This window comes from Corylus avellana, chromosome 1 (genome assembly GCF_965113065.1).
Source record: "Corylus avellana chromosome 1, dhCorAvel1.hap1.2, whole genome shotgun sequence".
NCBI classification, from domain to species: Eukaryota; Viridiplantae; Streptophyta; class Magnoliopsida; order Fagales; family Betulaceae; genus Corylus; species Corylus avellana.
The window spans coordinates 18,357,322-18,373,548 of NC_142490.1; the positions used below are offsets into that span (position 1 = coordinate 18,357,322).

Sequence of the window (16,227 nt, forward strand, 5' to 3'; positions counted from 1 at the left end):
AATATGGGAGATGCCTACATTAAATAAATAATTAAAAATAATAAAAATAAAAATATAACTATCTTGAAGCTGGGGCAAATCCCGTGAACTAGAGATTGCCACGAAAGCACACACGTCACAGGCTGACACGTAGACAGAGAGGGAGGGAGACATCCAAATCATCCACATATGAACCTTGAGAATAGTCAAAGATCTCCGCCCAAGTCATCCGAATCATAAAGAGAGAGAGAGAGCGCCAATCATGTGTTTCCGGCCCAATAGAGCTAAAAACCCAAGTCAATGCCCGTCATTCATTGGTCTTCTAGTTATTTGTACTAATCAACCAAATTGCAAGAAAAATGCCAAAAATAAAAATAAATTTTAAAATTTATTTATTTTAGCTTCCAAATATCTATTTATTCTTTGTTGTTGCACTTAATATAGTTAAAATATATATATATATATATATTAGTAAACCTTTTTGTTTTTTTTTTTTTTTTTTTTTTAATGATGTAGTGAAAATTTCGGCGGAGTTATAGGAATTTATAAAAAATTTATGTCCAAATTTATATTCAGTTAGGATGACTTTAAAAGCACAAAAACAGGTCGTAGACGGTTAACAAGTAATGCTAGGAAGACTGGAGTTCTTATTGAGTCCTCACAAATATGATGTGGCTTTTAAAGTCATTGCTAGATCAAAATTTAATGGTGATTTTAAAAGTTACTTCACATTTGAAAGGATTCAAGAAGGACTCTAGTCCTCTTAGTATTACTCATGGTTAATTGGTTATTGTCGCAGCTCGATACTAAACCAAGGGTTTGTTTATATTTGTTATTTAAAAATGTACAAATTTAAAAATATAATTTTTAAAATACAATTAATAACTCAGTATATTATAATTCGACCTTTAAAATTGTTCCAACATTTTTTTAAAAAACAGCACTTTCAAATGATAATTATTATTATTATTATTTTTATTTTATTTTAAAAAAAAACGCACTTTTGATTTGCGAAACGCACAGATGAATTTAGAAGCCCCTAATACCCCGGCGACACACTTGCTACAATCGACAATGGGTCGTGATCCCGTAAGGGTGACATAAACCTAAAGTCTGCAACTCCTCTGCATGAAACCCAAATTAAGGCTTATGCGTTTGAACCAAGTCAATACCTGCTCTGCGCTGTCTTATTTCCTAATCCTAATACTGAAAAAAAAAAAAAAAAAAAAGATAAGAAAAGAGTTTGAATAATATATATATATATATATATATATATATATGTTACATCAAAACAAATAAAATTTAAAAGACCCATTTTTTAAAAATGTGAAATTTTGGATATTAAGTTGACGTTGTTGTTACTTTTACTACAAGTTTTCATTTCCTTGATATATTTTTTTTTTTGTTTTTGTTTTGGGATTAAATAACGTTATGGTACAGTAAACGGCTGGTCAAATGGTTGGTTTTTTCCAACTAATAACAGAAATGAACTGATTGTTTTTGGTGTATATATAGAAATATCAAATTTATACAGCCAACTGTTCTCTGTCAGATTTAGGATTTTTGTGAGGGTTTTTGCATTAGGGGTAAAGGGAAAAGCTTGCCTGTCGGTTGGCGAGTTCTTTGGGGTTTGGCGTGTCTAATTGGCATTCTAAGGTGAGTTGACTTCGTGGGACTTCAATTCCAGGAGGTTCTAGCACTTTGGTTCCGGTAAAGTTCGAAAAACTCGTGGTTAGATTCAAGGGTCTGTGGAATTTCCAGGTAATTCGAGCTCAAAAAGACTTGGAGTGATGTTTCTGGCGGATTAAAAAAAAATGGGTTTTATTGGGGTTTTTGTTTTTTTTTTGCATTTGATTGAGTTATTGGATTCCATTGCTGTGGGTAAAGAAAAGTTCTTGCTTTGATTGAATTTGAAGCTTAAGGTTCTGGTCTGTTTGAATTTGAAGCTTGGGGTTCTGGGTATATAAGGAAGTTGAGAGTTTGATTGATTTCTCTTTTTTTTCTCTGTGATTTCGTGGATATTGGGGCGTTTGGGGGTTTAAGGTTCTTGCTTTGATTGAATTTGAAGCTTGGGGTTGAGATAAAAGGGTTTTGCAATTGAAATCTTTGTTCTGGGTATACAAGGAAACTGAGAGCTTGATTGATTTATCTTTTCTCTCTGTGATTTTGTGGGTATTTGGGTATTGGGGGGGTTTAAGATTTGTGACTAAGAATTGGGGAATAAGGATGGATGAAGCTCAGGGTGGTTCGAATTCGCTGCCTCCTTTCCTTACAAAGACGTATGAGATGGTGGATGATCCCTCCACGGACTCAGTTGTGTCATGGAGCCCGAGTAATAAGAGCTTTGTAGTGTGGAATCCACCGGATTTCGCAAGGGATTTGCTGCCCAGGTTCTTCAAGCACAATAACTTCTCCAGCTTCATTAGACAGCTCAATACATATGTAAGCCAATTCACTTTCATTAGCTTTATCTAATCAATTGTTGTATAATTTCTTTTTCTTGATTTGTGTTGAACTGAATTGGTTGATTTATATTATCCGTTTGATAGGGGTTTAGAAAAGTTGATCCGGAACAATGGGAGTTTGCGAATGAAGAATTTATAAGAGGTCAGCCACACCTTTTAAAAAACATACACAGACGAAAACCTGTTCATAGCCATTCATTGCCGAATCATCTACAAGGACAAGGAAATGCATCTCCTTTAAGTGAATCCGAAAGACAGAGTTTGAAGGAGGAGATTGAGAGGCTTAGACATGAGAAAGATCAGCTTCATTTGGAGATACAGAGACATGAAGAGGACCGGCGAGGATTTGAGCTGCAAGTCCAGTTCTTAAGGGATCGTTTGCAGCAAATAGAGCAGCGGCAGCAAGCTATGATGTCTTCTGTGGCTGGAGTCTTGCGGAAGCCGGGGCTTGCCTTGAATCTTCTGACCCAATTGGAAAATCATGATAGAAAGAGAAGGTTGCCAAGAATCACTTGCCTCTATGATGAAGCCGGCTTTGAAGATAATCAGATGGGAACTTCCCAAATTGTACCTAGAGAAAGTGGGGCAACTACTTCTGCTTTGACATCAAACATGGAGCCCTTTGAGCAATTGGAGTCATCATTGTCATTTTGGGAGAATATTGTAAATGATATTGGTCAAACTTACAGCAAAAATTCCAACGGGGAATTAGATGAATCTACAAGTTGTTCTGATAGCCCGGGTGTATCTTGCATACAGCTTAGTGTTGACTGCCGGCCTAAATCCCCTGGAATTGACATGAACTCTGAACCTGCTACAGCTGCTGCTCTGGAGCCTGTTGAGCCTGTTGCCTCTAAAGACCAAGCAGCTGGGACTTCTACTACTATGCCAACTGGGGTCAACGATGTATTCTGGGAACAGTTCTTGACTGAGAACCCTGGTTCATCAGACACTCAGGAAATTCAGTCAGAAAGAAAGGAATCAATGGCAGAAAGAATGAAACCAAACCTGGCGATCATGGCAAATTTTAGTGGAAGATAAGGAATGTAAATAACATTGCTGAGCAGATGGGGCATCTTACTTCAGCTGAGAGAACTTGATATCATTGGATTCCTTTTCCCGGCTTTTGATGCCCCAGTGGCTTACATGTAATAAATTTAGGTATGAAATGGTTTGTTCTGGTTATAAATAGATATCTAATTATTTTTTTTTCCTTTACTGCTTTTGGTCCTATATTGACTTCATTCAAGTCCCACAGCAGATTTTTCAATTCAATTAGACATAATCTGATATTGGCATTCACATTAATTTTAGAGTAGTCGCTGACACGGAGTTGTTTAGAATGTAGATTTGAGTTTTCAAACACAACTGAAATCTACACATGGGAAAATCTCTTGTATATGTCTTCCAAGTTTACTATTTCTAGCAAAATTCACACACGAGTGGATACAGAAGAAAAGTAAAACAAATTAAGAGATTGAAGATTGCGGAAGCCATGTGACAGGTTCTACTGCCGTGAATTTATCCTAATTAACATATTTGAACTTTAAGTGTCCAAACAGATATTGGATATGGATCAATGTAGGTATTGTTTTGAAATGTCTGCAAACCAGATGTTAGTAGGAAGATACACCCCAAAAATTATAGCTTTTATTAGGAAGTAGGTATGACTTCAAATTCTCTCTCTTCAGATGTTAACTTTATCACCTATTATGAGGGTCCATCTCTTGTACTGCCCATAAAATTTGTAATTTATCTTGTACGTTTGGTGGGTGTTATTGCTTTGAGCAAATGTGGTGAAGATTTGGTTGTCTGCCTTTTGATATTATGTATTCTCTGCCACTTACAAAGGTAGATAGGTCACAGTGTGTTTTCTGTAGGCAGGGACATATTGATCTATTTTTCTTTATTTGTATTATTGTATGTGTTCTTTTGTTTGTCCACCAGCTAATGCTTAAGCTGGTGCCCACTCTGTAGAAAGGTGTTTGGTTTACCAACCAATTTGCAAAACTTGTTCAGTGTCTGGAGAGCAAATTCATATCCATTACACTAGAGAACTCTGTACAGAGATTGGTGGCTAAGCAGCCGGGAATCTTTTTCATGTTTGATGATGCTGAGTAATTAACTAATTTCCTTATAATTCTACTGCTCTCTGACCTTTTCTTTCCGTTTGAGAATTGCATAAATTCACATATGAGTGTTTTCTGCCTGAAACACTTGGGAGATAATTGATTGAGACCATATTATCGTAATTTATATGATCTAGTAATCTTTCTCAAAGTCTACAAAGGGTTAAATTCTATAGGCAATATTGACTGCAATATTTTTTTCCTGGAATCCTTTAACTGCACTTGGCTATATTCTATCAGCGGGTTGCTGTTGAATATGTTCTTTGACTTGTGAGACAGAGACAAGTGTTTCTGATGTGGGACAATGCGAGGCTATAAATGAGTCTTTGTGGATTTATGATACCGAATATATATACATATCTAAGCGAGAGTTTGTATGCAAGCACAGGAACTGTAGAAGTAGAATAATTAGAAAATCATTACCATGTTTGACTTTCTCAGGGGGCTGCTACGCTAGAAGATATCGATATCTTCTTAGATTGATGGCAATGGATGTTTGATTTTCTGTATGCCTTCATTAGTGAACTACGAGAATTAGCAATGTGCAGATGAGTTCTATAAACAGTATGAATGTGCAAAAGTTCAAATTAGGAGATCGGCTAATGCAACTAAGATAATACATGCTTGGAAAATGTTGACATGAATTTTTGTTAAACTAAAAGTTTCCGTTGTCTTTTACCAAATGATAGGACATCTGAGATTACTGTTTCATTGTCTGAGAAGTGTCTTCATGATGTGTGAAATGGTTCTCTCTCTCTCTCTCTCTCTCTCTCTCTCTCTTTCCCCCCTCGGCCCTGAGTTTCTAATTACATCTTTGCAAATTATATTTTATTTAGCTGCATGTCCAAACATTATATCTAGAATAAGGTGCTTGCATTCTTCGGGATTGTTTGCCTCGGTTTTCTTTGCACTAGTATATTAATTTATATTTAGAAATTGATTTTCTTTACCAGGAACATTCTTGCTTATTCACTGCTATATACAGGCATTTGTTTGCTTTATATATGTTTCGAGAAATGCTATATTTATCAAATTTTGTTCTCAATAGTTAGTTCCCAAGTGATGTGTTGCGATCGCATGAAATAATGACACATTTTTCAAAATAATACATCTCATAGGATGGTGACACATCACTTGGGAATCAACTTTTGAAGAGAAAATTTGTTAAGTGTAGCATTTTTCATATGGTTTTTATCTTGTACTTTTCTGTTCCTGGAATTGTACTACAGGGAATCAAAGTACTTAGGTTTGAATCTGTTATGTACTCTTTTGCAGAGTCCAGCTCAATTTCAGTCAGAGTAGCAGACGCAGAACTCTTTCTGACCAGTTTTAGTCTCTTTCACAGAGCTCTGAAGGCCCCGCTGAAAAAGCTAAGGCTGTAAAAGTTTTTTGAATATCTGTTACCATGTTGATGGAAGGATGGAAGCATATTTGGCACCTGAAAATCTGGTTAGGTTAATCAGAATAGATACTGCTGTTGTGCTCTTTACTGTTTTTTCTTTCTCTCTCTCTCTTTTTTTTTTTTTTTTTTTTTTTTTTTTTTTTTTTTTTTCCCGATTATGCATTTTGAGAAAATGTTAGGCATATGACTGATCTTCATAAAAAATGTCAAGGAGTGAATCTGCAGAGTGCAGACGAAGCTTTGTTCTTGATGGTATATGTTAATATTATTATATGATTAAAAACAGACAACCCATTCTGCCAGTGTCTTTATAATTTGCCTTTTCATTGTTCAGAGCCTAAGAGCCCATGTCTAGGAGAAAGTATTATTTGTTGTAGTTACCAAATTGCTGTTCTGGTTGTATAATTGGATTCAACGTTGGTCCCAACTGAATTTAGGTTGGACATGAATAATCGTCAATTGAGGCTGGCAATATGCATTATTTTTCACCATTGTATCTTAATCTAAAATCGTATTCTATGCCACCGCCTTATTTAACACATCCTTCTTAACTAGACGTTATTTTAGGCCTCTCTATTGATTCTTAATCCTCTAACTTAAAATGAAATTAATTGTCTCACGGGGATATTAACCGGTCTCAAACCATCTTCACGGATACTTCCTCATCTTTTTCTTAGTAGAAGTCACCCTTACTTTGAATGATGTTGATTTCTTTTTCTTAATAGAAGTCACCCTTACTTTGAATGATGTTGATGTTGATGTTTCAAGATATGCTCAAAAGTTGGTACAAACAATGTGTGCTTGCTCTCCACTACAAATTCCATGATTCGTAGAGAAAGCCGTCTCCATCTCTGAACTCTACCCAGCACATGCCTACATGCTCAAAACCAAGCAATTCTGACTCTCAGATTGTCATATGCTCATTCCATTTTCGCTTGCACTGACAAACAAATATGTAATTGAAACTATGGCTCCTTTGAAGGGGCAGAGCAAATTTCTTCCAGATATGTATCTTGTATACAAAGGCACATTGTAGAAATTCTTGCTTGGAGTTGCTTACACATATAAATTCTGATGAAACTTGATTTTTTTATGCTTTTATGCAACTGATTGAAGCTAAAACTGAAAATTTCTGCAAATTAGGAACATAATGTAATAGCAGTAATAGTGTTAACTATTTACAACATGATTACAGGTCTGTCTATCATCAGCTAAACATTAGTTAGTCATAGCAACAATCTTCAGTGTGTAATTCAGTATTAAGACAGGACTTGTTCAAGTCGAACCACACCTGCCGAAATACCTTGATGATGAGGTCATGATATTCGTCAGCATTCAATGTCAGATAACAAGCCAGGAGTTCTTCAAGCTCTTCTGGCCGGCTCATCCTTTTCTCCATAATCATCTCAAGCATTGAGTCTCTGAAGTCCTGCTGTGGGTTGAACGAGCGTTTCACCATAGCGAAACTATCCAAGCCTGCTGTTTCCTCCGCTGGCCTCTCCTCTGCCTTCTTTTTCATCTTCAGTTTTGATTTCCTAATGTCTTCTAGCGCTTTTATTTTACATGTTTCAACCTTGGAAGGGGTTCTTGGAGAATTAATTCTGACTTTGGAATGCTGCTTTGCTCTTCTTCTCTGTGAATCCCTGCTTACATGAAGAGATTTCCTCTCTTTCCCACTTTTTGACTTCAACTCTTCAATTTTCATTTCTTTCAACTTCTGCCACTCTGAATCTAAATTTTCTGTTGAGAGGCCCTCAGTTTCTTCCAAGTTCTGAGTAGCAAAAATACCATCATCTGCAATAGTTCTTAGGCTAGCATTCTTAGAATGTTTCCTTGAGCCAGAAGCTACTAATTTGCACTTCTCCCTCTTAGTTGACGAAATTGTTCTTGGTGTTTCCCATTTCAATGCTTCTTTCTCTACTGATTTTGCTGACTCCCATTCTGCTACATATGATCCTCCTCCTAATTCCAACAGCTTCTCTTCCATCGCCCGCCGATCCATTTTCCTCAATTTCCCATCTCTGTCAACCCTCCTCCTCGGTGTTCTGGTTTCTGTTTCCACTTCCAGTGAAATCTCCACATCTTTTGGCAGTTCTCTCACTTTCTTTAAACCCAAGACCATCTTATTGAACTTCTTAGCCTCTTCTCCTTCCCCCACCTTATGACAACTTGATCTACAGCCCCTTGAAGACGGAAAATCGAGCTCAGTATCTGATTCATACCACACCGATTTCAAAACCCCTCTATCAATCTTCTCCCCATTAGCACTCTCTTCTCCAAACGACAGTCTCCAAAAAGCACCATCATCATCCCCGCCATAAAACCGGCCGCCATTCTCACCAGCACACTGCACTGAACCCACCATAGAGGGAGAATTCTGCTTACCCTTTCGCTTTACCTTTCCAGGGTTTGGTTGCGAGCTGATGCTCATGTGCTTGAACTTAGAAAGCCATGAAGCGGGGAAGACATGAGAGATGAGTGAAGGCCGAGACGACGAGGAAGAAGGCAGAGGAGGAGGTTTCTTTCTTCCCAACTTCATCGTTTGCAGCTGACAATGTGGTCTTCTTTTTGTTTAAGGTTTTGGAGTCTGCAGAAGAAGTGAAGTGGAGAGATGGTAATGGAGAGAGGGTTGCAGCAGTTAGAGAGGGACGGTTAGGCTGTTATAAATAAGAACGTGGGTTTCCTATTGGATATCTGCTGTTTTTTTCAAAAGAAAGGCCCGCCCATCTTGTGACCACTTGCCCACCTTTTTCTACTTTATGGCTTGAAAAAGGTTTATGCCAAGCAGGGGACCTCTTTTCCATTCCCACAGGTTCCAAATAAATTATTCTTATTATTATGAAAACAAAATATATTGAGACAAGAAGAAAGGTGAATGCGCGTGAGAATTACGTGCTTTAAAAGCAAATACGTCAATTTAATAGACTCGCCCGGTTGGGAGGAAAACTTTGTCGTAACCGTTGGACAGTTAGCCCCCGGCACACAATTTTCTTTTCTTGGTAGATTTAAAGAGAATTATTAGAAGTAGGAAAATCTATTTCTGGGTTTTACCGTTTAATGGGAGTTATCTCTTTAGTCGTCGTCTTTTTGTGAAGAAAATCTGTGGGGTTGCTTCTTTTGCTTTTTCTTAGCTTTCTTGTTGGTTCTAGATTATGTAACTTTTTCTTTTTTGAGACAAAGAGTAGTACAGTGGGCCAGAGTGGTTGAATGGAATATGGCTATTGGGCCGGGCTCAATTGAACTTGTTCGGCTCAAAGTTGAGGATGTTAAGCCCATGACCGGAAAGAAGTCGGTCCTGAAATTGGACCATGTACCAAATATCCGGAGGAAGTGCTACTTCAATTGGTAGGATTAAGGATAAAGGTCGGAATTTAGGGGCGTTAACTGCGGCTTGAAAGTGTGTGATTTAAAATAGTGATTCTAAAACGTGGGTTTTTAAAACGTAGTTAAATGTTTGTTAAAATTGCAGTTGAATCTTTATAATTGTCCGTTTTCAAACAAGACATTCTCTGCGATTTTGTTTAAAATTACACTTTTTACTTGCAAAATTGCAAGGGCAAACAGATTCGTAGAGAAGTTTGGTTGCACTGGGATAAAACTCATGGGAATAATTTGATATTTTCTCTTTAAAAAAAGGTACTCAAAATTACTAATTGCTTGGATCTAAACTTCTTTTTTTAGAAAAAAAAAAAAAAAAATCGAGACGGGATTTGAACAAGTGATATCAAGATTATGGAACCTATGATTATGTCTAAATTACCAGTTGTTTCAAAAATTTAAATTGATAAAAAATGATGAATTTAATCATATAATTAATATTCTAATGTTCTCCCTTAATAAGTGAAGCCCAATACATGAAATATTTAATTGAAATAAAAGGTAAACTATGACGACAGAGTTTGAATTCATAACCTTTGTTTGATACCATATTAAATTAGGACAAAAATTTCTTCCAAACTAGTTTAAAGGAAATATCCTCTAACCCATTTAAAATAGTGTCAAGTGTCTATAAACATTTAAAATACACATTAAATTTTGTCTAAGTTAGTAAACTGCTATTAATGACGTTAAGAATTTAATGTGCCTTTTAAATGTTTATAGACACTTGATACTATTTTAAATGGGTTGAAGGATATTTTCTTCAGACTAGTTTGGAGGAAATTTTTGACCATTAAATTACTAGTTGTCTTCAAAATTTAAGGAACTAAGAAATGATAAATTTAACAATTTAATTAATATTCTTAACTAAATATAGCAGGATGGAGTACATTCTTTCCCAAGAGAAATCCCCTATGAAAAAAAAAAAAAAAAAAAAACCCTGGAGCTATGTTTGATTAAGACATATCAACTAGGCTGCTCAGTGCTCACTACTTAACCTGCTGATAGAGTTAGCTTGTTAGTGGGTAGGCCAACCTGTGACCATGGAAGAAGAAAGCATGCAAAGGGGGGTCCATTTTCAGTTACATCTGCCAGAACAAAACCAGATCCTCCTAACATGGATGGTGCTCTTCCTCCTGCTTTGACTAAACCTACCTTGCTCTTCAAGTTATCTTCTATTACTTATTGACCCACAAACCCATAATATAGGTAACCTAGCCATATCACTCACTCATCTTACTTAATTAATTAGCGGAACTTAATTAATATACGTTTATTATTGAAGTTGTCATTCTTCTTGATCTCCTATCAAATCCAAATAATACCAAATAATACTCATGCGTGTACTACCAGCATTCAAATTCTAATTTAATTTTTCTTTTGCAATACCAAAATACTTATTTATTTATGGAATTCAAATTATTGGTAGAGGGATGGAACCAGAATTTTTTATTCCGGAAAGCCATGAATGAATGAGGGGTCAAGCCTTATTTTTTTAGAAAAGACTACGTACTTCAAAAATCAACGACCTTCATGATCAGCTCCTGATTCCATCAATGCTTATTAATTATTACCTTGTTGTCTAATGGTTAAGAATGCATATGATACCTTAATTAAGTTAAAGGTTCATAGATAGAGGAAAGAAAAGAATAAAAACTTTTTGGCATTCCCTAAATTATTATATATAAACCTTATTGAACCTAAACCATGATCACAATGGTGAAAGTTGCTACAATTTTAATGAATGAATATCTTCTTCCAAGCGCTATATTAAACACATAATAAATCATTGTGAAAAATGCTAAAATCTCGTCTGCAGTATGAAATAGGATCGACTTTATTTTATGGTCAGGATTTAAAGTTAATACATCTAACAGTGTATATGAAGTTAATATTAGCTAGTTTTTTTTAAAAAATTAAATAATGTGAAATCATATAAATTATTAGATGTACCAATTTTAAATCTTGACCTTAAAATAAATTTGAAATCCTTGTCTTCACAGCATATCCATTAATTATGCATAATCTTGTAAGATGTATCTAAATAATTAATTATATCTTTTTTTGGCCTTCAAACATTTATACAAAAAACAAGGGATTTTTTCTTTCATGGACACTGAATTATTTCGTGGAGATGAGTTAAAGAAAATTCTTTTAACCCAATTTATTAAAGTAACAAAACAATAAGGATATCTAAATATTAATAACATTTTTTTTTCTATTAACTAAATATTATTACCTTGAATGCATGATGGCATGCTGCACGTTAATTATACGCCTAATATTAGCTCAAAAGTAAGCATATAAAAGGAAGAGTATGGTCCATGCAATGGCAAAGTATGAATTACGTACAAAGCAATTCTAAGAATAAGAAAACCAAAAATAAAAAATAAAAAATAAAAAAATAAAAAGGTGTTATAAAAAGTTGTTTGTCAGATTTCCATTCAAGTTCATCAACCTTTTTCCAATATTTCCCATGCTTATATAGCAAACTTTAGGCACAAACTAAGCAATATGTTTGAAGCTTTCTTGGTTGTCATCAATGGCGCCTAAACACAGGAAAAACCCATGTCGTGCTTTTCCTCTGTTTGCTTTTGTTCTGCAACTACTGGTTTTCCTTTCTGCTGCAGAAACTCATGATGATGGTGAGTTTGTGTCGGGTGTGGGTGATCCGGGAATGAGAAGGGATGGGCTGCGGTTGGCAATCGAGTCATGGAACCAATGCAATGAGGTTGGTGAAGAAGTTCCTCAAATGGGCAGCCCCAGAGCTGCAGATTGCTTTGACATTTACAAGGCCTCTGCACCGCCTGCAGCAGGTGAACTTCCCCATTCGTCTCTCTGTTTTTCTTCCTTAATATTGATGTATAAGAAAATTGCCTCTCTGTTTTTTTTTTTTTTTTTTAATTCATTTCTCTGTTCTTGGGACATCCAAAAGCTTTTTCGTTTTGAGATAGTAGAGTTACATTGATCATTGTTTTTTATTTTTTTTACATTATGGCTCTGATTCTGCTGTGTGTTATGAGTGTTGAATTCTTAGTACAATAGCATCAATAAAATTCTGCATTGCCAATTTTAGTTTAATTTTCGCGACGAGAAATGATATTTAGTGAATTGCTATACACAACTGTTATATAATTGAGATAACGTGTTAGTAACAATTAACCATTAATTTTTCTTTCTTTTACAAGACCTTGTTTTATAATTGTTGTATGGCAGTCGGATCATAGCCAACTAAATAGCATTAATCTTTCACAATTTTTTTTTTTCCTTGAGATGGTTCGTTTGGGAATGCGATTTTAAAACGTGCGATTTGAAAATGCAATTTTTAAAACTGTAGTTAAGCGTATGATAAAATTGTAGTTTGACATTTAAAATTGCGCATTTTTAAAAACGCACTAAATTGCATGCAATTTAAAAACATAGATTTTTGTACATTTTATAATCCCATTTTTCAAAAAAATCACTTACAAACGAGGCATTTTCTGTGATTTGAAATCATACTTTTTGTTTATGAAATCACAGCATTCTAAGTCTAGAACATGCAATATACATTTATAGCTGATATTTCTTTTTTTTTTTGGAAATTAATTTATATTTATCTGAATAGAAAACGACTGCTCGCTCTGCAAGTCTCTTCCCTATGTATTGGTCCACAGAGTGACAGACAAAGACAACAAGCTAGGGGTGGGAGAACCATTTCTTGGAGTGCAACCAAAGTCCCTTTCCAATGCAGACCTTTACGCTGCAGAGAAAGAACTCTATCTTGGATCTAAATGTCAAGTTGAAGACACCCCAAATCCATGGCAGTTTTGGATGATCATGCTCAAGAATGGCAACATGGATACTTTTGCAGCAAAATGCCCTAAAAATGGCCATAAAGTTGGACCTTTTGGCCCTGACAAAGGGTTCCCCTGCTTCGGTAAAGGTTGCATGAACCAGCCAAGGATTTATCATGACTATACCACATTGCAGGGGCCTAACAGGACTACTCTTACAGGAAGGTTGTTAAATCATTAAATTAATAAAAAAAAAAGGGTAAATATAATTATTTAATTCAATATTCTAACATTTTTTTATGTTTTATTAAGGTTTTATGGGTCATGGGACTTGGATGCAGATTTGAGTAAAGGTATGGTGGGGAACATATCTTACCATTCAGTGACGTGGGAAAAGGAAGTTGGCAAAGGAAGTTGGGTTTTTCATCATGTCTTGAGGACTTCAACAAAGTATCCTTGGTTGATGCTTTACTTTAGATCTGATGCCACCTTTGGACTTTCAGGGGGTTACCATTACCCAACCCGAGGAATATCTAAAATTGTAAGCAATCTTTCTCTTCCTTTCTTGGTAGGTATATGAACAGATTTTCTCATGTCTAACACCAACCTATTTGCGCATGCAAACGAAAAAAATGATAAGCAATAAAATATGTCAACGGGAAATAATTTTGATGCTTAAGTCAATAAAGGGTTTGGAGAATGAAAGTAATGGAATGGTCATGTTGGAAAAAACATTAACATAAAAACATAGAGTTCTATGTGGGTACATTTCTTCTAGAACTCACAAATAAGGATCTTTAGTAAGTGTTTTACAATGTATAGTGATGCCCCTCACGTACAGATTTGAAAGAACTCAACGGTAGTATTTTATTACAAGAACAAAACACACATCCCACAACCTAAATGCTATTTGATAGAGAATAAAAGAGAAAATTAAGAGAGAATCAGAATTTCTAACTCTGAAATGATTGAATGAATAATCTGATGTTTTAACTTTTATACCATGGGTTATTTATAACCAACCAAGAGACACGACTCTTGGTTATAGAAGTTACATATCCAAGAGATACAACTCTTGGTATTATATGGACCAGCTTCACTGTGGGTATATTGGAGTCCAATTACTAACAGGTTAGAGTCAGAGTTTTAAGCAACGGCCAAAAATCCCTTTGGTCGGACTGTGAGTTACTTTTTATAGTAACCCATATGCAGTTGTTTCCCGTCGATTTTAGTGTCTAATATCAAATTAAATTACTAATTATCCTAAAAGTTTAAATTAATAAAAAAATTATAATTTTCGTCATTAATTAATATTCTAACCCGTGCAGATTCCTGAATCGCCAAACTTCAGAGTAAGGTTCACCCTGAATGTGATCAAAGGAGGTGGTCCTAGCAGCCAATTCTACCTAATGGACATGGGAAGCTGCTGGAAGAACAATGGGCAGCCCTGTGATGGCAATGTGACTACAGATGTCACTAGATACAGTGAAATGGTCATCAATCCAAACACAAGTGCATGGTGCAATGCAGACAACCTCAAGCTCTGCCCGCCTTACCACACATTCCCTGACGGGACTCGTGTCCACCGCACTGATGCCGCCCGCTTCCCTTACGCTGCCTATCACTTGTATTGCTCCCCAGGAAATGCAGAGCAGCTTGAGGTGCCTTTCAGTTTGTGTGATCCATATAGCAATCCTCAGCCTCAGGAGATACTACAGATTTTGCCACACCCTGTTTGGGGTGAATATGGTTACCCGACAAAGCAGGGGGAGGGTTGGATTGGGGATCCTAGGACGTGGGATCTTGATGTTGGGAGGTTGTCTCATTCACTTTACTTCTACCAGGTTTGATTTTCTCTGTGTCCTCCTCTGTTCTTTTCTAAACAAAAAACATAAAATACTTTAGAAAAATAGATAGTTACAATAAAAATGACTTGACTTTTAGTTAAAATTTGCTGAGCGGAACGTGAATGATATTGTAATGTTAAATTTTAGGGTTAATAACTTTTTTGGTACCTAGATTTTTAGGTTTTTTAATTTTCTCCTCTAAGTTTAAAAACATAACAAAACTAGTACATCAGATTTTGGCAAAGACCGAATTACTACCTCCAGTTTGAAAAATTCTATGGGGATGGCCGGCCACCCCTAGTTTGACCTCAGCCACCCCCAAAGCCGGTCTGAGGGGTGGCTCGGCTACCCCCAAGGGCCATGGGAGTGGTTTCGGCCACTCCCAGACCGGCCTTGGCCACCCCTAAGGTCAAACTGGGAGTGGCCAGGGTGATTCAGCCACCCTCATAGAATTTTTTAAATTGGAGATGGTAATTCGGTCTTTTTCAAAATCTGAAGTACTAGTTTTGCCATGTTTTAAAAGCTATGAAAAAAAATTAAAAAACTTAAAAACCCAACTACCAAAAAAATTATTAGCCCTAAATTTTATCTATCTGGTAACTGAGGTTTGATGCTGACAATAGCTGGAAAAACTTGATTGCAGGATCCAGGAACTCCACCAGCTAAAAGGCAATGGAGGTCTATTGATTTGGGAACTGAAATATTTAAGGACCCCGACCATGTTGCTGAATGGAACGTTAGTGACTTTGACATCCTCGTACCTAAGCAATCAAGGCATTGAGAATGTGCACTAGCGAAGATTGTAGGGATAAAGAAACTTTTACCCAAAGGGTAGAATTTTCAGAGATAGGATTCTTTATATTATTGTCATTTTTTTTTTGGCTAGTCAGCAGAATTCAAAGCTTGGATTTTCTTTTTTCCTCTTATTTTTGTCAGAGCTGAAGAGCTTAAGATATATAGCTCAACTGCTCGTATGAATATAATTTTTCTTGGTTTTAGCAATGAACTAAACTGGGTGCTGTTCCATTAATCAATGTGAACTAAAAAAGTAAGTAGTGATGCATCTTAAATTTAGAAAGACTAAGGTTCCGTTTAGAATTGCAGTTTCAATAATTGCGATTTTAAATTTGTATTTTTAAAACTTGTTAAAAATTTGTATTTTTAAAATCGATATTTTTTAAAATCATAAAGGCGTTTGGTAAAACATGTTAAAAAATATTTTTTTTTATCAAATATTTGTTATGCAAAATA

General features: G+C 35.8%; 3 protein-coding genes across 3 annotated transcripts; 2 read left to right on the top strand and 1 right to left on the bottom strand.

Moving 5' to 3' along the window:
* Nucleotides 1-1,435: 1,435 nt before the first annotated feature.
* On the top strand, nt 1,436-7,047 carry LOC132168874 (heat stress transcription factor A-4c). The gene is made up of 3 exons (XM_059579950.2): nt 1,436-2,421; nt 2,529-3,605; nt 5,849-7,047. The coding sequence occupies exons 1-2, from the start codon at nt 2,206-2,208 to the stop codon at nt 3,483-3,485; spliced, it is 1,173 nt and encodes a 390-aa protein (XP_059435933.2). The 5' UTR covers nt 1,436-2,205; the 3' UTR covers nt 3,486-3,605; nt 5,849-7,047.
* Nucleotides 7,048-7,105: 58 nt separating this feature from the next.
* OFP5 (ovate family protein 5) lies at nt 7,106-8,597 on the bottom strand. The gene has a single exon (XM_059579949.2). The coding sequence runs from the start codon at nt 8,512-8,514 to the stop codon at nt 7,198-7,200; it is 1,317 nt and encodes a 438-aa protein (XP_059435932.2). The 5' UTR covers nt 8,515-8,597; the 3' UTR covers nt 7,106-7,197.
* Nucleotides 8,598-11,895: 3,298 nt separating this feature from the next.
* LOC132169321 (uncharacterized) lies at nt 11,896-15,818 on the top strand. The gene is made up of 5 exons (XM_088511674.1): nt 11,896-12,169; nt 12,961-13,354; nt 13,442-13,670; nt 14,458-14,973; nt 15,620-15,818. Exons 1-5 carry the CDS (start codon nt 11,896-11,898, stop codon nt 15,755-15,757), a joined length of 1,551 nt encoding a protein of 516 aa, XP_088367800.1. The 3' UTR covers nt 15,758-15,818.
* Nucleotides 15,819-16,227: the final 409 nt, after the last annotated feature.

Coding starts and splice junctions, on each gene's coding strand:
- LOC132168874 (XM_059579950.2), top strand. CDS start 2,206: ATGGATGAAGCTCAGGGTGGTTCGAATTCGCTGCCTCCTTTCCTTACA. Junction 2,422..2,528: donor TTAGACAGCTCAATACATAT/GTAAGCCAATTC, acceptor TCCGTTTGATAG/GGGTTTAGAAAAGTTGATCC.
- OFP5 (XM_059579949.2), bottom strand. CDS start 8,514: ATGAAGTTGGGAAGAAAGAAACCTCCTCCTCTGCCTTCTTCCTCGTCG.
- LOC132169321 (XM_088511674.1), top strand. CDS start 11,896: ATGGCGCCTAAACACAGGAAAAACCCATGTCGTGCTTTTCCTCTGTTT. Junction 13,355..13,441: donor AGGACTACTCTTACAGGAAG/GTTGTTAAATCA, acceptor TGTTTTATTAAG/GTTTTATGGGTCATGGGACT. Junction 13,671..14,457: donor CCCGAGGAATATCTAAAATT/GTAAGCAATCTT, acceptor TAACCCGTGCAG/ATTCCTGAATCGCCAAACTT.